Below are 27318 nucleotides of genomic sequence, written 5' to 3' on the forward strand. Positions count from 1 at the left end.
AACAACCTCTTGTTCCTGTAAGACAGTATCTTAGTTTAGTGGGAGTCTTTCTTTTTAGAAATATATCTTTGACTTTTCTAGTCCTGCCTATTTGCAGGAAGATGTTTTGGAAGTAGTAATTCTGAAAACATTTCACTTACATGTAAACAGTTTTTAAAATAATTTTTCTTTATTAGCAAGAGCTGCAGACTTTGGTTATCAAGACAGCAGTTATGCATAGAGGTGAATACTGTGAGCTTGTGGATGCACTGCTGCTCGATGGTAGTGATGATTAGAAGAGAAAATTAAAAACCACTTGTGTATGGTATGAAGGAAATGGCTGATTCTGAGGTAACAGCTTAAAAGAAATACTTAAAGATTAAAATCTTGTTATTTCTAGGCTTATCTTCTAATGCTGTTTCTGCTCGATGTTAGAGTATTTATATAATACATAAATTCTGAATTACAAAACAGTGATTAGTAGTTGGTGCATACACAGAAGATATTTAATGTGTCTGCGAGTCTCTCATGTGGCACAGGTGTTAGTTTCAACCATATATGCATCCAAATTTTTATATATTAACACACACCTAGTCAATATACAATTTAAATAATTATGTTAGTCCTGTCTCTTTCAGTTCTATCTAGCTCGCTATAGGAGTCTTTCAAATGCATCTTTTTTTGTTCATTATTTGCCCTTATTCTCCCTACCAATATCTGTGTACAGTCCTCAGAGGTTTTCTCTGTGCTGAAATGTACTTGCAGATTAGGACATAGTCTCCTGCAGAATACAAATGAATAGATTTTATTTTCTGCACAAGTTATTCATTTTTATGCATTAGGCAACACATTTGTGTTTATTGAATCTATATGCATTTCTTAGTGAGCTGCATATGAAGCAGATAAGGAATTAAACAATATATAAATCACTTCAGAAGAAAAAAGTTCTTGGGTATTTCTATAAGAACTCAACATGTGGCTGAGCCTTAGTTTGATTCATCACCAGTAGGTTTCTTGTTGATTTGTTTTTTTAACTTCAATCCCGTAAGTTGCTTATCTTGTACACTGGCTTTAATTTGGGCAGGATTTTACCTGTTCTATTATGTGCATCTCGTTAGTTTCTGCATGCAGTAAGCTTGCATATGTGCTCAGAATTCAATAATAGTTTTATTATGTGAAGCACAACTCTGGGGAAAGTGCAAGAACTCCTGACTTCAGAGTTCTTCCTCCTCTGGGATGTAAGGCACGGGTTGTGAACACTGAGTTTGTTCATGCAAAACCCTTGACTTCAGTTTTAATTTCGAATTGATTGCTCTAAGATTGTAGTTTTTATAGCAGACACTTCCTTCTGGTCTGTCAGACCGTGTTTGTGGCTTTCAATCTAGGTCAGAGCAGCCCCTGAACAATGAGTCCAGCTCCTGGCCCTCCACAGGACACCCCAGGAGTCCCTGTGCCTGAGAGCACTGACCAAACATTTCTTGAGCTCCCTCAGGCTTGTGCTGTGAGCACTTCTGTGGAGAGCCTCTTCCAGTGCCCAGCCATCCTCCTTGCAGAGAACCTTTTCCTAATATCCAGCCTAAACCTCCCTGACACAGTTCTTGGAATGTGGTTGGGGGTTTTGTTGGTTGGTTTTGTTGTTTTTAAGTAACTATTCCTTAATAAAACTTGCTTTGCATTAGCTGGGAAAACTCCATAAGCATAACTACAAAAAAGCTGCTTTCAGGCAAGGGAATTTAATCTGCCGCAAACTGGACCATGTTTTAGCTGTTGTGTTTTTTCACTAAACAAGAGCTAAATCCTGTTATTTTACAGGAGTATTTTGTGAGGCCAGTGGAACTGGTTTTTAAAAGTTGCCATCTCTCAGCTGTGATTTACTACACATAAATTTCCATTTACCAGAATGGGTTGAAAGTAGAATTATCAAAATGTGAACTAGGGTAGATGGAGAAAGTAAGATGAAAACAGCCTATTTAAAGCTGACAGGTTCCTTTGCCCTTGACTTTCTCCATCCTGTGTGCCCTTGCCCATATGCTGGTGGAGCAGTGGCTGAATGATACGGTAGTTTGTTTTTCCAAGCCTGTTATTAGTCTCCCCACCCTGACCCTGTTAGGTCCTGGAGGATTTTCCCCTCAATCACAATTTACAAGTTGTTTAATTTGGATTTTATCTTTTTTTTAAATAACCTTAGTTTAGAAGTAATGGAATGCTGGTAGTGTGTGCAGAGTATATAGCACTTGTGGTTTTGCCTTTAAAAAGGGTTTTCTGTTGCTCTGGCATGTGAAAATCTTGAACAAGATGTTTAATATGTTCTTGTGGTTTTGCATTGTTTCACTGGTATATAATGTGTCTTAACATCCAAGCTGATAGGATTTCTAACATCTTGAAACAGTTTGAAGAGAATGAAATAAATAATAGCCTTTAAAAGCTCCTAATCTTAGATGTACAGAGTCAGTAGCTATGCAAGTTCAGGAACAGTTATATAGTGTTGCAGATTGTGTGGGGTTTTTTTTTGGGGGGGGGGGGATGTTTACTGATTTTTGATGTTTGTTTTCATATTGGAAATAATTGACTTCAAAATTTCTATTTAACTTGTAATTTTATATTTTTTTTCTAAAAAGCATTTAACTTTGCAGCCTTGTACTGGAAGTAGGTTTCAGTAACTTACATTTGTGCAGACTTTCAGTAGCTCCATAGACACCAGCAGAACAGGGAATGACAGATTACAGCCTGACATGGAAAGTGGAAGGACTGCTTTCTTAGGTGACCAAACCACACTGGCCTGTTGTATAGGAAGGACAGTATTTTCTTTGCTGATTTACTTAAATAGATTGTGAACTCCTTGGGGCAAGGCTGGTGAATTTTTGAGCCACGAACAGCACATGAAGATGGCAATTATAGGAATGCAGTCAAATTGCTACCAATCCTGTTAGTTGTTGTTTCTAAAGCACGTTAAGCCCTGTCTAATGAGTGGAAGGAAGTTTTAGTATCAGTGTTCCCTATCTCAAATCTGAATAAAATCTTTGATGTCACATCTGCCTATTATTTTGAGATGCAGCGCAGATAAATTCTCTACCACTACAGCTTGGACAGAGGGGTGAGGAGATACATAAAATCAGTGTTTTACAAGGAAGTTCTGAGAAATTGCAGAACAATTGTCTATTGTAGCAATAAGAGACCAGTCAAATGCCTGTTTAGTGTTTCTATTTTCAATGCCATTTTAATTCAAATTTATGCTGCAGTGTCAAACATGAACACAATTTGAAATACTTGCATTTACCATCTGGTAGATGTAATAAAATTAATTTTATAATCATGTTAAACAGTAAGTTTTTGGTTGCATTCCTTGGTAACAGCAAATTTTTCTGCCTTGAGGACAGGGAGTTGCTTTTAGGCATGGATATAGCTTTTCTCAATAAACAAGCAAATATAGTGAAAATATTTTTCTGGTTTCATTTATAAACATCCTTATCATTTATTTCCTTTGTAGTCAGCAAAATCCGTTGATGAAAGCTGTGGCTCTGTCACACTAACATAGAGTAAAAATGGAATTTGCAGGATACCAGTGGGGAGAGAGGGAGGTTGGAGTCTGTCTGCATTAGTTTTCCTGCTCACCATTCTCATACAAAAATAGCATTTTTCTGTTATCTCAGAGGAAGGAGAGGGCTGAATTGACTGGATCTTTTTATTGGCATTTCCATTTTTTTTCAAAGAAAAGGCATTCTCATCAACCAAGTCAGTCAGCACCAGATTGTCAAATTAAATAGCTTTAGCAGCAAAGCATTTAAAACTCTATCAGATGTGTCTGTCCTCTTGGATCACGAGGCCATTACATTAGTGGATATTTATAACTTAAGGATGAGGTTCAGATACAGCAACATTCCAAATTTGCTGTAAATACTGGTTTTAAACTAACTTTGATTTCAGGAGTGAGATAATGTACCAAACTAAACCAGTGATTCTGCAGTGTTTTAGTTTGGTACATTATCTCACTCCTCTGTCATGGCAAAGGCTTTTTTGTATCAGTCATGTACGACTTCCACAGTTTTATTTAACTTAGTCATTCTTCATGTGCATAATCTTACAGTTTTTGTAAAACTTAAGGTTTCCAGAATCTACATAACTAACATGTGAGGCAACTTTTCATATTTGGACTCCTTCATCTGTACCACAGGTGATGAGTATGAAGCAATAACAAATCTGTAGAACAACTTGAATGAAAACTTTGTGCATTGAAAGTCAATAAACTGAGTGCCTTCAATTTTTTGGGCATCTAATAGGATCTAATCTGTGAGGAAAGAGTCTCATAAGATTTAAGGTAAGTCCAAAAGATTTGATCATGAGGCAGAAAAGTTGGATTTATTTGAGAAGAAATTTTAAGTGCACAGAGTTTTTAATTCAACACTGAACCTCTCGTAGACTATGACAAGCTCATGCTGTTTGTGTAGCCAGTATTTTGCTTTGTGAATTTCCTGTATGATTTTTTGAAGGAACCATTAACATATGCAGATGTTTGTATATTGATTCTGAACATATGTAGTCCCTCAATAATGAAATTGTGTGTTTTAACAGTTTAACATAAGGTTTGCCTTTACTTAATTTGTATTTTGCTTTATAATCTATCATGAGTATAATTTCTGCAATTAATTCCCCTAATTGACTTTCCCATTGTGGTAAATATTTGCACAGCCCTTTAATGAGAAACATGATGCCAGCTGTGTTCTACTGCCAAAGAGACTGCCTGAAACTGAGGACAATCAAGTCAGAATTGAGCAAATCTGTTGTTAAAACTGAAAGCCCTTGCTTTCCTTTTCCTTGCTCTTGTTGTTTTGTGGTTTGATTTTTTTTTCCATTTGTGTTTCCTAATTCTTTGGGGTCATCTGAAGTTCATGCCTGGCTGTGGGCCTCATTATTCTGTTTATTGACAGGTTCTTTACAGGTACCTGTGTTAAGAGGGCTCCGAGCTGTTCATGGTGGGTTATCTTGGCATGATTAACTTTGGAGTGGTTTAGAAAGATGTTTTGGGGTTTTGTTTTTTAATAAGAAAGAAGGGGAAATAGAGTGATATTGTCCCAATATCCTATGTTACAACATTAAGAGTCACCTGGATAGATCGTCCAAAATGGCTATAAAGAGAGTGTTCAATTAAAAGTGGATTTTTAAAAATCTGTTATTACAACAAAACAACAGACTTGACTAACCACAGCAACTCGGCTAGCTTTCACTTTGTGAAAGTGAAATTTCTACATTTTACACAGAGCCTGCTCTGTTTCTGCTGTGGGAGGTGCCTGCTTCCTCACTGTGCTGTCCCTCAGACTCAGAAAGCCAAGACTGTAATACAGAGCAAAACTTAAGTTCTCTCTGTGTGTTTTCTATTGATCCATCTGTCTGTCCAGATACATGTATGTATGTATATACACACACATAGTAAATATAAATTCAAACCTCATTCCTACGTGCTGTTTCCTGTATTGCTTCCTTCTAGCAAGGAACTATCACTGATATCTCTCTTGTTTCACGTTAAAGGGAAGTGACATGCATCGAAAATGTCATCTAAAGAGTGACTTTTCTCTAGTCGTCTTAAAAACCACAAATCATTAACATCATAGAAAGTTCCCTTAATTTTTATTACTCTTATTGAGAAACATAGGTGACTTGAAAAAATGCCATTGTAGAGGGAAATGCTGCAGAAATGCTCTGTCATTTTAGAATTGAAAGGTAATTCTTCTGATTGACTTCAGTTGAATGAGCATGTGTTCTGTCATGAGCAATCATGTTGCAACAGTCCAGCAGTCCAAAACACAAAATTATGGCGTTAGATTAATTAAGCTCTTAAAAATGAAAACCAAAAAGTCTGTAAAGATGCATTATTAGGCAGAATTCATGGAATTCAGTTCACGTTGTGTAGGATGTCTGATCTACCCTCTCGTACTAGTAGGGGACCTTCTCTGACAGCTTCTCTCATGTGTTGATACTGTCTTTGCCATTTATTCCCATTTTTATGGTTCTCACTAGAAAGATCTTAACATTTAGTCTGTGTTCTGAAGTAATGTGCTGTTGGTGAAGTAAAATGTACTCAGTGGGCCATCCAGAATGGTATGTACTTGGTTTCAGTATATAAAGAGCTACTTTGCTGAGAAAGTGGTTTGGGGATGGGTAAGCAGTGTGAGAGCTTCTGTTGTCTAGCTAGTACTTAACTTGCTAAGACGGTAAATTTTTTGGAACCTTAGCGGCTAACATGTTCTATCCCTTTTTTCCTTTCTTGTTTATCTCCATTATCTTTTCAACCTTGTCATTTCAATATATAGTATTATTATATATTATCAAGTATATATATTACAAGTGGGTAACTGATGTCTGCTATGTGACATTTGCAGTAAAGAAAAATATTTCAAGTGGACAGATCTAGGAAACATTTTTCACTATCTGAAATGTATGGTTCTTTCAGATAGACTCTGGAGACAGAAGAAAACAGTTTTTCAACTCTAAATATTTTAAAGTCACAGATTATGTAGACAACTCAATAAATGCATCAGTAATGTTTGTTTTCCAGCCTCTTTTGAAAATTTGCCCTTGATGTATCAGAGCCACTTTGAAGAGATTGGGATGCGATCTTTAATCTTTCAGAGTAGCTGTAGAACTAAGGAAAACTTTGTCCACATTTGATGTCTTAGAACTACTTAGAACAGAAAAGTTAACATTTAATGCTGTGTATCTTCAGCAGAATTATAAGATGAAACTGAAGTGTTTGATATTCCGAAAGTTTCCGGACTCTGGAAGAAAGTTCAGCATTAGACTGTGTAATAGTACAGATGGAATTGCTTTGTTATTGTAACAAATAAGTGTTGAACTCTAAAAATTTGTGTCTCTCAGGTAGGCAGCAAATTGCTATTCCATTTGTGAGAGCCCTCCTGGTGTGATATCCAAACTTTAAAACAGCAGTTACTTCTCATTTAGTAGCAAGTTGGTTCTCATTTACAGCAACCTTCCTTCGACAGTCGGACCTTTTACCTTGCATATTTTTACCGTGAAACTGCAGGCAGCAATTATTTTTTAAAGAACCTGTCATCAACTGGAGTGAATTCAAGTCCAGGCAAAAGCTGCAGGTTTGCAACAGAGATAGGCACTTGTCCCAAGAGAGAATTGTCTAGGAGCTGATAGGGCAGTGGGATTTTGTTTTTCTTAGGTTCAAACACCTGTGCAGAGAAATACTGTATTACTTGATATCAAGCATTCTTTGGTGGGAAGATTAGTTGAGAAGCATCTTTCAAGGCTCTTTTCTAGGTGAGAAAAGATGAGGTCCTGTAAATTCAGATCGAACTATTGAATTTTCATGGGTGAGGGAGAGTAGTACATATTAGGAAAGCACTGGACGTAGCCATTCTTTGAAAATGTGTGTGTATAGTTCTGTACATCGTGAAAAACAAATTTAAGGATTTTTTGTTAGAAGAAGACAGAGATCTGATCCTCTGAACTGAAAAAAGAATGTGCTTGTGTGACTTTACATTTTTCTGGGAATGTCCACTAAGTCATTCCACGTCTTCTGTGTTCTCCCATTTTATTTGCATGTAGTAGAAAATGAGAGATAAGAAAATGGGTTTCTGGGAAAATTATGTTCAAGGTGTTTCCTGCATTATTTTGGAACAGTGATGTTCTTTACAGATTAGTTTTTCAATTGCTTTTGAATCATTGATTTCTGGGGGTAAAAAAATAATCCGGTTTAGTTAGTTAGTTTGGTTTTTGTATCCTTCAGGTAGAGATAACAGATATTGAAAATGAAGAAAAACGATACCATCTCTTCCTGGAGCTTCTGGAGTCCAGTCAGAGTCTGTCTGAGTTCCAGCACTTGGTCCTGTTGCTTCAGGCTTGGCCGCCGATGGACAGGAGCAATGGGTGAGTGTTTCTTCAAACAGCCGTATAAGAAAAGAGTTCAGAGTCTTGGTTGATATCATGTTGTTTTCAGTCAAATAATTCAAACATGGCTGGTAGGAGTGCATCCTTTGGAAAGGGTCATACTGGCGGGAATAAATGGTTTATTTAAAGCAGGGTTGAATCAGTCAGTTTCTTGTAAAACCTTGATATACACATATGTAGTCTCTGTCATGGAGTAAGGCAGAAAAACATTTTATTGACTGAACTGTTCCACAGAAGAGTGTTCTATCTACTTAAATTTCAAGCTACGTGTTTTGCTCTTGTTTTTAACAGTATAAACAGAGTCCATAAAAAAAGAATAGGAAGTTCTGACTGTTCTTTGTATTTAAAGTTACACTTAGCAGAAAGGCCTCTGAGAGGTGATGATGTTCAGATGGATGTGGCAGACAGTCTGCAGGAGGCCTGGGAGGGTAATGGTGCCACGAAATGGCACTTCTCTTGTCTAGACCACAACCTCTTATTTCCATCTCTGAATAAAGCATCTAAACCAATTTAAGATCAAAATAATTGTAAGACTTCAGAATTGTACCCATCAAAGTGGATATTAATTGGAAGTAGTAATTTGGAACATCCAGACTATATTGTATTTTCTCAGTTCTTTGGGTTTTTTTCTGTGACTTTCTGAATAAATTTGAAAGTATAGAATACAGCAGCTAAATTTTTTAACTGCTCATTATTTCTAGGATACAAGTATTCAAATAAACTCGTGTGGAGAGGCAAGGATCACATATATTTCAGAGAGCAGTAATATTAATAAATTTTTGGGTAGCCATGTCTGACAGTAGTTAGGTTAGAGTCATTAAGTGGTGTTTATTTTGGATTACTTAGGGGTATTGATTAAAGTCTATTTTAACTTGGGCACTGCATTGATTTTTCAGAAAAGTTAAGGTTTATCTTTTTCTGGAAAGAAACTATCTTATGTACGTGTAGAGAACTGGTGGGTTACAAGGTAATATGTAAAGGTTTTTCAAGCTTGCACGTTGTTTGGAATTTCTGGATAAGCATTAACCTAAATTCTTCAGTGACAGTTTTACAAGCCAAAAATTGCTTTCAGTACATTAAGAATTACAAGGACTGCTGTGGGATCTGTCACAAATTAATGTTTCAACTTTCATTTTAAGTTTCAGTTTTGATTGTAATGGAAAATTGGATGCCTCAGTGTGTGGTAACTGTCAGTTTTTTTATAATCTACACGTTACCTTTAACAAAAAACCAAAACTTAAAGAACAAAAGGTCAAGTGAAATACTGCTGCAATTAGAAAAATCTGTTTTCTTTGTGTTGAACAGAAAGACGAAAGAGTTTGTGAAAGGAGAGCCCTTGTATATGGCCAGTTCTTTTCTACTGTTCTGTTACAGAGGATGTAAAAAAATTACATAATTATATCTACCTCTTGGTGTTGTGTTCCTTCAATCTGACTTCCTAAAGTGAAGAATAGAAAGAAAAAAAGGTGTAATCACAACGAAATGTGGATCGTATTTCTCTTTGACTTAGTGATCTTGGAAGTGAAAATTTCTGCAAATACTTAGGTCACCTGTATCATAACTCTTTTAGAGTCTAAAGCAGTTATTATGGCTCCTATACAATTACACAGTCACAATTCTTCCCTCTTCTCCCCTGCTCCATAATTCCACGTTAACAACATTCAGCTATGCTTAGCAGCCTAGGGGTTTATGTGTGTATGTGTATGTGTGTTCCTGAAAAGCCTATCTTTAGAATGGTTGGGAGTAAAGAACAGGAGCTGTTTTGTAAGTGGTATTTTCAACAATTTCATTTTAAACCAACTTGTATTAACAAATTTTCGAGCAAAGAGGAATTTAAAACTGTATGTATTAACATGTTTGTTTACTCTTTACTCTTCTTTTCTTTTCCTCTCCTTCAGAAGAAGGGTCATTATTGCTTATTGTTTCCAGCCAATGTAACAATCCCTACAGGAACTGGGGACTTTAAGTGTGAGTCATGTGAATACTTAGAATTTAGGTTTTCAATCTTGCAGTAAATATCTGATACTTAGAATTGAATATAAAGGTGGAAAACACAATTTACATTCTGTAAAGGTTTAAAAGGAAGGAAAAATAAAACAACTAACGTTTGGTAGGTTTTTAATTTTTGTAACCTCTATGTTAGTAAGTCCATACTTAATGTTTTTTTGAGTTCTTGTTTTCTACAACACTCCAGCTAAAATAATACTTATTATCACAAGTATGATTCTCTTCTTGTCATAATATGCTGTGTTTACTGTGAGAAAACAGAGGAGTAGCTTGGTTGTTTCAGTCAGCATTCAAAGCCTTACACTTCTTAAAATTTTATTTTCTTACCCTTGTTATGCATGCATGCTTCTCCACCCAGATGGCTCACAGTCAGATGTCATTTTAAACATTTCATAAAGGTGTTTCTTAAAAAAAATTATTGACAGTACCTGAAGCTCTGCAGTCCTTTGGAACTTGCTGCCTACATTCAAAAGGCATTTTTTATATTTATTATAAATATTGATAAGGTGTTTTGGAGCTGAAATAACCCCAGTGTTAGAGACTGAGTACTTTAGTTCACTTTTTTTAGTCTTAATCTTATTTTTCCTCTTGGCTTTGGGAAAAAAAAATTAAAGTGTTTCTGCTGTGGTTTTGAAGTAATTGCTTTTTTCATTATGAGAAATAATTTTTACGATCACAGTTTCTAAAGTAAAATTCAGGAGAGAAGAATGCTGAATTTTGCCTGTAGGTATCAGATTTTGGTAACTTAATTTTGGTTTTAATTAGAGATAGCAGATAGTTGTTAATAGGGCACAGGAGTATTTGAAATAGTTAAAAGGAATTGTGATGAGTAATGCTTTATGTATGTAAGCTACATAATCTGATACTTAAATAAATTTGCATATGGCAAGGCTTCATGGCCTTGCATCTTTCCATTTGTTTTTGTGTTTTGTGGTGTGATTTTTGTTTCCTTTTTCTAATGGAAAATTCTTAGAGATTTTCTTAATGTGCTCTGGGGGCAGCAGCTATAGAATTTGGAAAATTGGAAAAAATGGGAATTAATTTTGACTCTGTTCCTCTAAGCAAGAAATGGATCACAGATCAGGAGCTATCCCTTTAACCAGTGGCAAAGATGAAGTTGCAGGGATGTTTTCCTTCTCCTGCCCTGACAGGGGATTCACATATTCAGTGTCTCATGTTGTGTTTGTTGAATAATCTGGAATCTTGGGGTTAGACCCATCACATTGAAAGGAGCAGAGAGGAGGAGCTCTGCTGTTCCCAGCCAGACTTCTGATAGCTCTGTGCTCAGTGACTGTGACTGATGGAAAGGCTCAATTAAGTTGTCAGAAGGAAGAAAGACAATGACTTCTATTTAATTTGCATTCAGAGTTTCCCACTCCTAGCTCCTCTGTCTGGTTTTTGTGTTGGACTGTAATGACAGTTGCGTGTGGGGCTGCTTTTACTTGTTTACAGTGTGTACTTTTGAAAGTGGACAATGAGCAGGAGAGAGCTTTTATGTGTGAAACTGTAGATATTGGTGGTTGTCCTCTCCAGAGCTGTCAGACACTTGGTATGTCAATCCAACAGACTCTCTTAACAGACTCCATTTACAGTTATATTAATGTGTTGCTTTAACAATTGCTGCAAAATCATAACTTGGAAAAGCAGCACTTTGACAGCACTTTACTGCTTCTTGTCACATGTACTAAATGAGTATCTTAATTTTCACTAAATTATAATACTAAACTGCCACTTTCGGTCCTATGCTGTGAGTTTTTTTGTGGGGTTTTTTTGTTTGTTTGTTTGTTTGTTTGTTTTTTAAGCTAAAGTGGAAAGTTTACCATGTCTTTGGGATGCTGATTACTGACCAGAGAAATTGATGGGGTGATTTTTAAAATGCCTCTTGTGCCTTCTTAAGTTTATGCACAGATGCACATAGAGTTTTTGTTATTGTGGCTTAATACAATCATTATGTAAGCTGTAATTGTGCATGCTTTTAGCCCACTGTAGGTGGGAATTGAAATGCATCAACTTAATTTACATCAGAAAAATGGCAGTGTAGGTGTGTTCCAGTGTTGTGCTTTGTGCTATCAGTTAAAAGTGGTCTGTTACGCATTTCTGTCATTACATCCACTCCTAGCCAGTGCACCTATTCCTGACAAAAGTATCCAAAATGTCTCCACAAGCTACCAAATAATGGCTATAGGTGAAAAAATGTAAAAATGTTGCAGCAACAGAAAAAAAAACTTCACAGTAAACACTGCATTTGCTATCCTGCATGATGAAATTTACTTGTATCTGCTGTCTGCCATCTGTTGATGTCTGATTCTTTAATGGTGACATAGCATGAGGCTCTGTGAGGAATTAAAAGAACATTTTAAATATGTAAAACAAATGTAGCTGTATCCATATCTACTAGCAGAGTTCAGATGCATGTAACTTCACTTCCTTACCCTTTTTGGATGGGCTGTGGAGAAAAGTTTATTGTTGTTTATACTCATTGGACCTGAAAATTAAAATGTGAATCTAGCTATATATTTTCCTCCCAGAAGCAAGAGACAGATACTTGAGAACAGAAGCTGTTACAATGTGATCAAAGCAAACAAAATTAGGAATTCTGGATTCCTGTCACCCCTCCCTTGATACCACTCTGCTTGGGAAATCAGCTGGTGTAAATCCAGGAGAAGATCCTGTGCTATTCCAATTTGATCAGTCTTTATCTGGTGTCTAAATCCTCAGGGTTTGCCGTACGCATGTCATAATTCCATGTAGTGTAAATTTCTTTGTTGTATTGAAAGAGTGATGGCATTATGGACAGTGACTTGTCTCAAAACTTTCATTTTTCTTTCATGTAGTTGTGCTTTTAAGTCGCACACGAGAAACAGCTTACAGAAAACAGTATATGTATATTTATATTCTATATACATCTCTTTTTTCACTGGGCAGATCATGCATAGATGATAATCCTTGGGTGAAACTGGGAACTTTTATGCTGCAGAGGTGCCCACCTGAGGAAAAGGAGAAGACAGGAAATGAAATTTTGAAAATCTGCCGTTCTTTGTATGAGACAAAGCACATGCTCCCTGTCAAGGTAAGTTTTGACGTTGGGTATCATGTTTATGAGTCCTGTTCCAAGGTCCCAGCTACAGGTAAGATGTTGCTGTACTGGATCAAGTCCAATGGAGAGCTAACAGAGAGGCTGAGAACTGGGTCCAGTCTGTCTTGAGAAGAGATGACTACAGGAGATCATGTCTTCAAGTAGTCAAATGAGGAAACAAGGAGAGGAATTAAAGAGTCAACCTCTTTTCAGACATGTTCAGTTTATAGGACAAGAGGCAATAGAGACATGTTACATCATCAAAAACTCTCATTGCACCCAAGGACAACATTTTTCATCTTTAAAGTAGTGATATATTAGAAGGGGTGGATGCCTAGAAGAGACAGGGAGAATCTATCTCTGTAGGTATTTAGGTCTTGACTGGATCATGTCACAGGCAGTTTGATTTGCTTTGAGTTGAAGGCTGGTTGGATTAGCTGATCTTTGTAAGACTGTTTCAGTATAAATTATTCTGTAATGTATTTATAGAAAGGCTTTAATAATCTATTATCATTTAAATCAGTGTTGCAAAAACTGTTACTTAAAATATCAGTAATTATCTTACTAATAAATCCTTAAAGATGTAGTGAGGAAGCCCTGAAAAACACGGTGATTGAAAAAAACCTTAATATACAAGTAATTGCTAAGTAGTAACTGTGAATGCATACTTCAATACAAACATCTCCTAAGTATAAAATTATTGAAGTGTTTTGTATGTAAACACTGTATATTAATGAAGACAGACTGGAGAAGTTCTTAATAAACTTCACACAATTTCAGAGTAGTGGTGCATATTTTTAGTGGGCTGATTAATCTCGTATAATTATCTTTATGAGTCACTGTCTGTAATAGAAAACAGCTGATGTTAGGAAGAGAAGCAGAATAAAAACAACACATTCTGTTTAAAATACAGTCAGGTGGGTGTGTGGGTTTTTGTTTGTTGTTTGTTTTTTTTTTTTTTTAACTAGTCCAACACACTGACCTGAGTCAAGTTCAGAAATCTTTGTAAAACATGATTCCAGAAGGTGGCAGTAAGCTGAAATGATAAGTACATTTATTAATTTATTAATCCCACCAAAACTCTTTAGTGGAAGGCACATGCCTGGGACTGGTATACTTATATATGTAGCTTTTCTTTGTAAGGTGCTGAAATGATGCATTATAGTTTGTAAACTCACAATCTTCGTGTGCATAGGAGTAGCTGAACTTTGTCAAAGTAGAATGTTCTGCCTCACCTCTGTGACCGAGGGAGACAAATCCCTGTGAGTGTCACTGTCATACAGCTGTGAGTTCATCAAGAGTTCTGCTTAAGAAGGGTCATGGTTTGCATTTCTCTTAGTTGAGTAAACTTCTCCATGATCTCCATGGCAAGTCACTGTTTAAACAGAGTTTTGGTATTGGTAGACAGCTTTGGTTGGAGATGCCTTCCTCTGTTTTTTTTTTTAATGGTACAGGGTGTTGAAAGAGCTCACCATGTAGGTATGACTGCACAGGTACAGATAAGAAGTTATTCTGATCTTCAAGGTTTAAACAGCCTTACTAATATAAAATACCTTTTTATGGCTAGAATGCTGTGCAGTGACAAGGAGTTGCACTAAAATGTGTAGCTGTACAGTTACCTCCAAACACAGGCTGTATTCCCTCCAAACACAGGCTGTATTCCTATAAGTCAGTGCTTGGGAAGAGGGGGAATGGCATGTATGAATTGAAGTAATTTATTTGTATATTTGGCTGCAGTACTTGGTGCTCAAATGACGGATTTGCAGTTATGTAGCTGAATAAGATTAAAATGTGATCGCTGACAATTAACCTGTTTAGATGATTTGACATTTCAGTAAATAGACTGATTAAGATGACAAATCTGAAATGATGGAATTCTAAAAATTGAAACCAGTTAATGATCATGAAAGACATTTGCCATTCTTTAAACTTTGCCAAGTTCAAAGATTGTAATGGAAAACACACGTAACTTCAGTTCATGTGGTCTAAAAGTTAGAAAAACCATCTTTGGATATAGTCATGAAGGATTTAACTCTTTTTTTCATTCCATATTCTACTGGTCTATCTAGTTTTTTAAGCCAAGTACTTTTTTAATGTCTTTTGGATAGTTACATAGCTTTAGTTGTTGTATCTGTGTCTGTGTTTGCTTTGTGGGGTGGTATTTTGTGGGGTTATTTGTTTGTTTAGGGTTTTCATTTGCATTATTCAATGGATGGATACCTCCATTCCTTTTAGTGGAAGAAAGCATTGTTTCCTTTGCCTGGAAGACACATGCTTGGACTGTCCAATATCTCCACTGTGCCTGATTAATCTCTTTAGAAAGAGATAAATCCTTCTTCCCCTGGTGATTGATAAAATGTGACTCCTCTGAATATCTCATGTTCTTCTCTCAATCTGTGGGTCATGTGTCAGCTAACATGGGAGAATGCATCTAGTCCCTTATCTGTAATCACCCTGGGGTTCTAGAGGCTGAGATACTTAGCTCCTAGAATAATACAGCAGACAGTTGGTCTCCTTTTTTCCTAATTTTGTAGCTAGTTTTTTCTGGGGTTTATATGTGATTTTAGGTTGTGTGATTTTGTCCATAAACAGTTGTGTCTGCTAATTTTCTTCAGATAATGTTGAATTTAAATGCTGCTTTTCAGTCTGTTTTAGCTTCTCCAGACATAATGCTGTTTGTACTCATTATCCGGCCCTTCAAGCCATCCATGAAAATACTGACTAATACTGGACCCAAAACAGACTTATGGCATATGGTTTATTTGGCTTGCTGATGTCACAGTGAGCCACTGATAGCTGCATGACTAGAAAGACAAAAGTTGTCGTACAAAAGTTTCAACTAAATCATGGTAATTCAGATTTTGAATGGGGCCTTCCCTTGACCTTCTCGTAGATAACATCAAACCCTCCCTAAGCACTGCCTCTCATGGCAGGCAGCAGACACTTGAATGCTTTCAAGTGCTCACTGCAGAACAGAAACCCACTTAACGTTGTTCTGAGAAGTGTTGTGTGTGATGACTTCCTTCCTGGCCTTGGGTTTTCAATTCCTGTCCAGAGCAGCCCTGTAGTCATTAGTGGCAGTGATAGAAGTTGATACTTGTACTATCTGGACAGTCTTCCATGGCTGGCAAGCTGTCCAGTCCCTTCCTGTGGAAAAAGAAATGCAATTGTTGGAATGGGTATTCCTTCTTCAAAAGAGATTAGGGCTTCTTCTGTCCTTGAGCATGGTAGTTAAGACTGTGTCTGCTAGACATGCTACCATCAGGCAGAAAGTTACTCAACTTGTCCAGCTGGTTTTGAGAGGGAACTGTTACCAAGCAGGGTAAAATTGCTCAGATTATGTATTTTATGACTCCCAGAATTTTTCTGATTATTGTTGTGAACACATATTTTCAAGAAAAGAAGAAGTGTAGAGTGAATCCATGACTTTTCATTAAGTTTGCTGGAATGGCAGGTATGCAGGTCAAAAGAAATCCAGTAGAATATGAAATTACCAGAAGTTTAATAAGCATATGAATGCTCATACAAAGCTTAATGTATTTATTTAGTCTTCTTATTCCTTGATCCACATCATATCATTCACAAGAAGCATGCCCATTCCACTAAATTGGGAGGAGCAGCTGTGGACTTCCTCAAAGATAGAGAGGCCCTGCAGAGAGACCTGGACAAATCACCAACTGTGTGGAGTTCAACAAGGGAAAGTGCTGGATTCTGAACCTGGCATGGGGCAAGCCTGGCTTACAGAGTAGGGAATGAGAGACTGGAGACACTGAGAGCACTGCAGAAAGGGGCCTGGGGTTCCTGGCTGATGGCAAGCTGAACACGAGGCAGCAGTGCCCTGGCAGCCAGGAGGGCCATCCCTGTCCTGGGGGCATCAGGGACAGCATGGCCGGCCGGGCAAGGCAGGGGATTGTCCTGCTCTGCTCTGCACTGGGGCAGTTTTGGGTGCCACAATACAGGACATTAAAGTATCAGAGAGAGTCCAAGGGACGGCCATGAGGGTGGTGGTGAAGGGCCCTGAGGAGAAGCTGTGTGAGGAGTGGCTGAGGTCACTTTTTCTGTTCAGCCTAGAGGAAACTGAGGACAGACCTCACTACAGTTACAACCTCCTTGTGGAGGGGAAGAGGAGAGGCAGGCACTGATCTCTGCTCTGTGGTGACAAGGGACAGGACCTGAGGGAATGGCCTGAAGTTTTGTCAGGGGATTTAGGTTGGTTATTAGGAAAAGGTTCTTTCCCCAGGGGTGTTGGGCACTGGAGCAGTCTCCCCAGGGAAGTGGTGACAGCACCAAGATTGACAGTGGACAAAGCATTTGGACAATGCTCTCAGGCATGTTCTGTGATTCTGGGGCATGGTCCTGTGCAGGGCCAGGAGCTGGACTTTGATGTTGCTTGTGGGTCCCTTCCCACAAGCAAACTCAGTATGAGTGTGATTTTAAGCATCGACAATCAGTAGCAGTACTGAATATGAGTTTAAAGGAACAAGGCTGAATAAGAGAACAAGGCTTGCCTTAGTGATTTAGAGCTTAGTGGGATGGAATATATCCTTCCAGGCTGTTTTTCTTGAAGGTGTAAATTTAGAAAAGACTGAGCAAGTACAGCCAGAGAGCTCCCTGTCCCAAGCAAAGCCACGTATCTGTGCAGTACATTACATTTGGAGTATTTAAGGTCTCCTCATCTTCAAATAATAATTAGGCTTTTAGGCTCACAGCTGCTGAAACTATGCTACTAAATGTGTGGATCATCTTGGTCATTAAATTGTTACAGTTATCATTAAAGTTCAATAGACATAAAAAATACATGACTTGCATTCTCTTAGCTTAATATTTAGCTGATGAGCTCCTTTGACAATTGCTCTCAAATTGTTAGAGTGAAACAGAGAGCATCTCTTAAGAGATGGATACCATTTTCACTGTAACTACCATACAATATCCAAAGTCCCTAGTGTAAAGTGCCTTGGAAAATGGAACATCTCTGATGGGCCTCGTTGGGAAGTGGTTGTGACAAGCAACCTAAATTCTCAGAAATGACAAAAAAGGGAAAGGGAAGTTATAATTTGATTTATAATATAATTTGTAGGTTGAAATACCTTTTGACGTATAAATGGACAAATCACTACAATATTGACAAAAATAAAACTGCTCAGTTGTAGGACATGTTGTTTGGTTGCTTAACTAAGGGAAAAGCTAAAATTTTGGAAGTGCACAATAGATTTGTTGAGGGATGTTTTTGTTTTTATTTTAGAAGGTATTTTCTGGCCAGTTTTGTCTTGAAGTTGTGTGATGCTAAATTTATGGTGTACTATCAAATATAGGAAACTAGATGAATGGCAGAAACTTAACTTGCTAAACCTTAATTGTGTATAAAATATTGTATAAAATTTTGAAGCTTTTTGCAACAGAAACATTATTCAATTCTGTCATGTACTGTTATTTCCTCTTTATTTTGTTCTACTTTTCTGATTGCATAATTGAGTTACAGAATTGTCACAGGTGTCTGTCAGCATTTCTTCCTGTGTTTTGCAGTATTTCAGTAAGCACAAATATGTTAGTCCCACAGCTGTGGGACTGCTGTTATTTTTCAGTAAAACTCCTGGTTGTAATGGTGATTCAGTACCTGCCTTGTCTTAATCGAGCAAATGTTGTACTTTAACCAGTATTCCACATTTTTAAAATTTGTTCTTTCTAGTTTCCAAGGATGTGTTTCTAACAGGGAGTTCATTTGTTGTGGAAGTGTGGTTTTCATTTTGTATTTGACATAAAATTTTCATAAATTTTATTGTGAATGATGATGTTAGTATCTTCAGGGATCACGCTGAGAGAATTTACTTTTTATTTCAGTGTATAAAAGAATTATGTTTGCTGCTGCTTAACCAGTCCCTCCTGCTGCCGTCCCTGAAACTGCTGGTAGAAAGCAAAGACGAAGACCTTCATGCTGTGGCACTGGAGCAGATAACAGCTGTTGCTAAGGTATGAACAGTTGAATGAGCCACCTTTCAGAGGCTGAGGTAATAAGTTGGCTCTTTTATCTTGGTGTAGTAAGCAGAGACTGCTGAGACACTTACCATTGTTAAGGTTTTCCACAGCTATTGTGTCCACAGTGAGCAATAACACAGGGCTGGGAAGAGCTTTTATACATACTTGAGGTGATTAAACCTCATAGCACTTCCATTAAATACTTGGTGTGCTGTTTTATGTCAGTGTGGTGGAACAGAAGCTGTTCTGATACATGAAGTAGATTTTTACCTCTGTGTTCATATTCCCTCACTTTGGGGGTTTTTAAGTGATAATAGTATGTCAGATGACTCAGCTTGTTTCTGACAAATGTGGCATCTGTTTATATACAGTTGGAGAGCTGTTATGTCACTGGTTTTGATGGGATGATATGTTCAGGGATTTTCCTGCCATTCTAAACAGGCTGGATGCCAGAGTTTCTGGAGGAGAAATCTAAATAATCTCTTGTCTTTTTCTTTGGACAAGAACTAGAAGATATTAATGCATATTTGTCAGTTGCTATATAACATTACATAACTGTCTTTTCCCTGTGTATTTGCTTTTCAGCAAATAAGAAGGAACACCTAAAAAGATAAAATTTAGTCTCCTAACCACAAATTTTCTGAGTTTTTTACAAAACAATTGTATAAATTAGTCACCAAAACAATAGTACATTGCTTGTTTTCTTTTGCCACCTGCAATTTTAGATTTTATTTCTACAAAACAAGGCTTTTTGGCAACTTTTAAACAAGTTGATCTCATTGAAAAGCAAGCGCTAATCTGATATATGCATGTACTTTCTCATCTCTGTGTTCTTGTTAGCCTTGTAAAATTGACTTCTTTGGCTAATTCTGAAGCTTGTCAGCAGGAATAAGTGTCCAATACATTTTATTTAACTATTTTTTAAACATAATGTTGTGCAGTAGCACTTTCTGAATGGTTACTAATTGTATTGCTCTTGAAACTGGCAATTTCTTTCTAGTATGCTCCAGCTTTCCTACATTCTAGGCTGATTACATTATATTGGAGTTTTAGGGCCAGGAACCTTATTAACTTCGTGCTAGTATAAAGCACTTCGTATACCTGTGATGCCCAAAATAATTTTGGGGGTTTTTTTGCTTTCTTATACAGGAGGCAGCTTGATAAGTGGTTTCTAGTTTTTTCTTCTAAATTCAGTATTAATTTGAGCATATGGTTCTGTAAGAGTGCTGAATAACCTGGAATTTTTGAAGCAGTTAGCTTTGGTCTAATATTTTACTTTAAGTCAATGAAGATTTAACTGTTGACTTTATTACATCAGGCATAGAGCTTAGCCAGTACTTGGAATGTGACAGTGTTAGAAAAGCAGCTAGTACCGAAGAATGCTGTGCTAGTTGTAAAAGCTGTTCCTATACTGTATAAAAAGTACCTCTTACTCCTTGTTTTATATGCACCTCTTATGATTACATTATTTGCTGTTGTACTGAAAGAGCATATATTACTTAGCTATGCCAATGTTGTTTATTCAGTATCATTTTCTGTGCATACTTTTTGCTTTTTAAAAAACAGTATTCAGGCAGTTAATGCTTTTTGTCAAATTCTAAATTAATTTTTCATAGGAAGACCATTTCTGCTTACATTAAACAGGAAACAGACAAATAACATCTGGCAGAGGGGAATCATGGCTATTGATTCCCCGATCCAGTGCTAGCACAGCTCCCAAACATGGCTGCGAGAAAAATACAGCACTTGCTTGCTGATAGGATGTATTAGTTAGCCATTTGTTGTATGTTGCTGACAGCTTTATGGATGTTTACAGTTAAGGATGATGCTGAAGTGCTGATACTTGAAATTGTGCAGCTTTTGCCTGTAATAAACCAACCAAATTTTTGTGTAAGCTTTTTTGAAATTGCAGACCCCTCTTTTTATTGTGTATCTTTAAATGAACTGCCACTTGTCTTTTCTGAGTAACAAAAATAACTGTTCTTCCCCTATGTTGTGTACTGTGCAAGTAATTTAAAAACACAGTTTACCTAAATAAACTCATTACTGCCAATAGAGCCCTTAAAAGTCAGATTGTTTTTGAGAGGGATTTGAGTGTTGTCTGTGCACTGTGCACTTTAAGAGATGAAAACTAATTTTTATACATCTGAGAGAGCAAGTAAATACTCTATTGCGTGTTGGTACCGATAATGTTAAAACAGCTAACAAGTGGAGGTTATTATAAGCAGTGCAAATACTTGTTCAATCAATACTTTAATAGAAAGTGGAACAAGAAAAATGCTGTAGTCTGAAAAAATACCTTAGCTTTATTTGCATGTTATCATTTCAGTGATGAAGTACTGAATCTACCTTCATAACATGTTTTACTGAAAAATATAATAAGAAAAATCACACATTTTGTGTGGAATAATGGAATTTCTGGTGTTCTCCAGTTTATGCCATTTATGGCTATTCACTTTCTGGGGCTTAATCTTTTAAAAAATAGTTAAATTATAAGCTAGTGGTGATCATGATAAAATATCTTTCTCCACTTTATTTTTCCAGGATTTTTTGTGTCATTTGTTTCTTTTCCCCTTGTTTATTTGTTCTATAGATCTGTACTCCAGGAAGGAATAAAAAGAAAAGCATTTTCATCTCGAATAGTATTGGAGAAGGGAATACTCTGGGATACAGCAGTTTCAGTTCTTTACTGCTGTTAGGTCATCAGCAGCCCTTCCCTTTCATAAGTTGTGGATTTTCTGATGCAGAAGTTACAGGTGCAGTTTTGCCTGTTGGTAGTGCCAGTGCCTCTGGATGCCTGCACAAACATTGCTGATGGGGAATTGGATCATCTAGTTCCAGACCCTGCGTGGGCAGGGACGTCTTCCACTAGACCAGGCTGCTCAAAGCCTCTCATGGCCTTGAACACTTCCAGGGTTGGGGCATCCACAACTTTTCTGGACAACCTGTTGCACCCTCACAGTGAATAATTTCTTCCTAATATCCAATCTAAATAATTTAAAGTAAGAAAATTGGTTTAGAGTGGGAATTTCCTCTTGTCCTATCACTCCATGCTCTTGTAAAGCATCAATTTCCAGCTCTCTTGTACTGAAAGGCTGTTGTAGGGTCTTCCCAGAGCCTTTTCTTCTCCGGGCTGAAAACCCCAGCTCTATCAGCTAGTCTTTATAGGTGAGGTGCTCCTCAGATTGTCTTCATGACCTTCTCTGGACCCATTCCAACAAGTCCATGTCTTGTGCTGGAGGCCCCACGCATGGATGCAGTACTTCCAAGTGCTCTCATAAGAGCAAAGGTACCACTTGAATGCCTACACCTTTAGTGCTTGAAAGCAGATACTAACCAATACCTAAATAGGAAAGACAAGGGAAAAAAAGTCAGTTCTCCTTAATGTAATTATCCCCATTAGGTCTTTTACTCATAACTATGGACATTGTGTGTGGGCATCATGCTGAACCTACACTGACGAATTCTGAAGGAGAGATGGATATGAAAAATGAAAGCTGTTCCCATTTAAACCTTCCAGATTTAACTGTAATAAAAAATTTATCACCCTTAGCATGGAGTTCTTGATAGGCATAATGATGTTTCTCTTACATATACACTCTGATTCTGTCATTATTGTGGGTCATAGTTTATCCACATAATATGGAAAGTGGTTGGGTGTTAATTTGTGCAGAAGATAACCTGCACCTCTGAGGCCTCTTAAACTGCAGTCAGCTGCATTCCATATCACTGCAACAGTGATTCTGGGATTAGCAATAGTCTTAGTTTTATGGCCTAGTTAGGGTCTTGCAAAGGCTCTGCATCTGCAGGCAGATCAGAAGTGATTCATTAGTAAGATCTGGACTGAGCTGTCTGCCCAGAAAAAGCAGCTTTTTAAAACTGGGATAGTAAGGTGGTTGTTTTTCACTTGCGGGGTTTTACTGTCTTACAGACTCAAAAGAGTGATTTTGAAAATGAAAATGTAGTGTGTTTAGGAGTCTGTATCAACTGTAGGCTAATATTCAGTATGTATGGCAAGCTAAAATAATTCTGGAGGTTGATTTCCATTAATATTTTTAAAAATGTAACATTTTGAGGATCAAAATGCCATCTGGAACAGCATCCTGGCTTGAACAGATGGAAGAATTACAAGTCTGGTGAGGAGTAAGAATAGGGCAGATGTACAGGCTCTTTCTCTGAAATATTACTTTCCAAACTTCTGGTTATTTTCAGCTGTGTGTATCTGCTTAGTAATTGCCAGTGGTTTTCTTTCTTGGTTTTGTGCAATTTCTCCTTAGACTTGGATGAGCTCATACATCTTGAAGTATTATATGGCAGAGAATTCAGCAGTGAAAATGCCTACTTTTTTAAATTTGTCGTAATCTGATCCCTCTACCCTAATTTAATGCTTCATATTTTTTACTTTCTTAATGAGACAATGTTTTTAATTAATCCCTTTATAATTTTAGCGATGTTGCTATCTGCCCTATGCCCTTGAAGCAGTCTCTTTTTTAGATTGGAGAGTCATAGTTTTGCTGAGGAATTTCCTGCATAAAAAACTTAGTATACTCTCTATGGTGTATTTCTTTAAAAATATATGCTTTCTGTGTTTGTCTTTTATATTGTTTTAGTAGGTTTTTTTTAAACTTTAATGGTGGTTGTTCTCATCTTAAATTAATTTTAAATACTGTAGTCTTAAGCTGCATTTACATTGATTTAATTTTAAAAAAATCTTACAGTTCTATTTAAACAGAGCTGTTCAGTGTATAAGCTGTCTCAAATAAGGTTTGTAAAGATGTATCAGTTCATTGACAATCTCTCTAAGTTCTTATTTTTATTTAAGCTAATGACTAAGAATGTCTCTATATGTGCAATTGATACCCCAAAAATTGACATGGTCTGGAGCTTTAAAACTGGTCAGTTGAGCTTTCTTTGCTGCCTGTTTTTAAATGCAATTCTCATTAAATCCTGGTGTCTCTGTGTTCTTCCCACACCTGCCAGACTCTACATGACTTACCAAAGAATGGTGGAACAGGCAGTGGCCTTAGCTGCATGAAATGCATTCACAGGGTCTGGTTGCCATCATGTGTCTCCATCCAGTTGCCTGGAGACAACTAAATGACAAAAGCTTCCTTCCTCTTCCTTACCAGGTCTTCAGACAGTTTGCAAGTCTGGGAAATACTAATCAGTTTAAACCTACTGATCTGTTTGGGCCTAAGGATGAGCTGTGGGGCAAACCCAAGAGCCTTTTTGTTTTGTTAGGTGGGAAACCACACTAATCTCATTTCTTTGTGAAAGCAGACAGGTTTCTCTGCTTGTGAGTTGCATGGGTATCTTCATCCCCATAGTATAGCTCAGATGGTTTATGCTAGGAACAGTGTTCTTTCAGATTGTCTCTCTCAATTTTGTAGGTTTTTGGTATATAAAATCATGCTAATCTATAGCAGTTTTTCTTAACTGAATAGTAGCCTAAAAAAATTAAATGAAACCTTGCATCTGCTCTCAGTCTCACTACTGTAATTACTATTTGAATTGTATGTTCATAAAATCAAACAGTGAAATCCTGTGTAAAGTCCCATTCTACATACAAGTTAAGAATAGAGCATACAGGGCTTTGAGGTGGGAGAGAATATCCCTTCAGTCCCATTTCAGAAGAGAGGGCAGCTGTTTGGATAATGGCTTAGTGTGCTGCATGGTGTGCTGCAAGATGCCAACACTAGAAATTTTGGCATCAGAATTGTTTAGGTTAGAAAATACCTGTGAAGTCTCACCAAGTCCAGCTGTTAACTCAGCACTGCAAACTCCTCTCTAAACCAAATCTCAACCACTTCCCTGGGAAGCCTGTTCCAGTGCTTGACAACTCTTTCCATAAAGAAATGTTTTGCTGATATCCAGTGTAAACCTCCCCTGGCACGACCTGAGGATGCTTCCTCCTGTTCTATCACATGTTAATTAGGAGAACAGGCTGACCCCCATCTGACTGTCACTTCCTTTCAGGCAGTTGTTGAGAACAATAATTCCCCTGAATTCAGGGGAAATGCATATTTCCCCTGAGCCTCATTTTCTCCAGGATAAGCACCCCCAAGTCCTTCAGCAGCTCCTCATATGACAGTCTCCAGACCCTTCCTCAGCCCATTGCCCTTCTCTGGACATGCTGCAGCACCTCAGTGTCTTTCTTGCAAGTGTGAGGTCCAGAACTGCACTCCAGGATTTGAGGTGTGGCCTCACCACTGCCAAGTGCAGGGGAAAATCTCTGCCCTGGTCCTGCTGCCCACTCTATTGCTGATCCAGGCCAGGATGCCACTGGCCTTCATGGCCACCTGGGTACACTGTGGCTCATGTTCAGCTGTTTCTTGACCCATTTTATTTAATGTTCAGCCTGTGTTCAACAGGAAAACATTTCTGTAGTTAGCTTTTGGCAGTTACTAAATAATTGAAGACTAAGATTGGGTAGCCTAGAGGCTGGACAGTTTCCCTACAGTTCTTAGAACTCTTCTGTAAATTGGACCTTCTGTGCTAATTAGATTAAAAATGGCTTGATTACAACTGTAAAGTGTCACTGCCAATCACCTTTTATGTAGTAGTCATGTCCTGTGTAGCAGTTAAATTGCCCTTCAAGGGTGCTAAATAACTTATCATAGGATGTATTTAAAATATTCTATAGTGTTATTTGTAAAGCTACAGACAAGATTCTCAAGAAAGTATTATGCTCTCATATATCAAGTAACCATATTTTTTGTGGCATCCAGGATGTCTCTCAGAGGTAGCAGCTCTGTTTCACATCTTTCAATATGTTATATTCTTTTGAAAATCTCATCCTTGCTGTGGGTGCTGATTGAGTCTGTGAATGTTTCCTGTCATATTAACATGTGAAATGTAATGTAATATATTAATATAAAGTGACCAAAATGTAATATACTCTGCTCTGACCTTCCTCAGAGTGTCATTCTTGATATGGAGCTAAATAGTGTGATCTGTGCTGCACTGGGACTGAAAACCTGTGAAAGTCTATAAAGCTGGTGATGTAATCCCAGGTTGTTAAGCATTCTTATTCCTTAACTTTGTGCAGGTCAGATATTTATATTAATGTGGTAGAGTGTTAAAGACATATCTTTACATATTCTGACATATGCAAAGCCTGTATGCCTGTAGTTAATCTGTGGGGAATACTCCTCTCACTTTGAAGGTCACACTGTCAGAACCATCGTCACATGTTCTGGCTGATGGCTGTATCTGGTAATTAATTTTGAATTACTTTGAATTTCTCTTTCTTTGTAGGTTGATGATTCCACTTGTGATGCTGAAATACTCTCCTTGCTCCTCAACGCCAGGCTGCTGGTGAAGTGCATGTCCACTGCCTTCTGCCCACGCCTTATTGATCACCTCCTGGCTAACCAGGAGCAGGGAGGCTGGGATGTGCAGGAAATTGCACAGCAGCTTAAGGAAGCAGGGTTCAGTGCAGAGGCTGGGTCTCTCCTGATGGCTCATCGAGGGATCCATCCTGCACTCAGGACTTTTACTACTGCCCTCCAGGCTGTTCAGCACTGGATCTGAAAATGTTGGATTTATGCATTTGTCTGCATTTTTGCTGGAGATCTTACACAAAAGGGAGAAATTGTTGCTCTAGTAAGGTAACAAAGTGAGTTATTACCTACATTTTGTAGAAAATACACAGCACACAGTAAATTCCCATATACTTCTAATTGTTTAAAAAACTATTGGTGCAGACTGTATCATTCTGTTGTATGATTAGCAAAGCGTTGAATCTGATCATCCTTTCAGATCAAAGTGAAATGGTTACACTCAGTTGCATATAAATGAAACATTAGTAAGGTGGCAGGCTATATAAAATTTGTCTTAATTTCTGTAAGTAATTTACTCTTGTCATAATGTAAAACTAATGTAAAAATATAAAGATATATATGGAACAAAAAAGTCACAAGAGTGATTTTGAGAATTTCAAAACCTTAAAATTCAGTATTGTGCAATGTTGTTATCACAGCTTTTGTTTGCAATAAATAAAATATTTTGCATTTAATGTACTATATCTTCTTTCAGCCTTTTAGACAGATAAATATTTTCTTTCTTCAGCGCCTTTTCTGAAATTCCTGTCTCTCCTTAGTGATGTTTATTCCTGATGACAAGCTAAAGTCTAAGAGATACTTTTCTCCACCATTTGGGAAGCCCCATCTTAAATCCTGAACATTTGTTGATACCTTTGTGAATGTACTTTCAAAGTATTTAGTTTTATTTTTCCTGAGTTATGAAAAATCACATAAATGTGTATATTTGCAGAATCACAGAATATGCTGAGTTGGAAGGGACCCATGAGCATCCTTGAGTCCAACTCCTGGCTCTGCACAGGACCATGTGCCTGAGAGCAGTGTCAGATT

General features: G+C 37.4%; 1 protein-coding gene across 2 annotated transcripts in view; it reads left to right on the forward strand.

Moving 5' to 3' along the window:
- The window catches only part of NBAS (NBAS subunit of NRZ tethering complex), a 160080-nt gene extending 133113 nt beyond the window's left edge, over window positions 1-26967 (forward strand). For both annotated transcript variants that reach the window (XM_064411911.1, XM_064411912.1), the window contains exons 49-52: window positions 7730-7869; window positions 12823-12967; window positions 18812-18940; window positions 26204-26967. In XM_064411911.1, coding sequence (XP_064267981.1) covers window positions 7730-7869; window positions 12823-12967; window positions 18812-18940; window positions 26204-26479 — 690 coding nt within the window. In that variant the 3' untranslated portion in view covers window positions 26480-26967. The remainder of the gene's footprint in view (window positions 1-7729; window positions 7870-12822; window positions 12968-18811; window positions 18941-26203) is intronic.
- The last annotated feature ends 351 nt before the right edge of the window (window positions 26968-27318 follow it).

This window comes from Passer domesticus, chromosome 3 (assembly GCF_036417665.1).
Source record: "Passer domesticus isolate bPasDom1 chromosome 3, bPasDom1.hap1, whole genome shotgun sequence".
In the NCBI taxonomy this organism is placed as follows: domain Eukaryota; kingdom Metazoa; phylum Chordata; class Aves; order Passeriformes; family Passeridae; genus Passer; species Passer domesticus.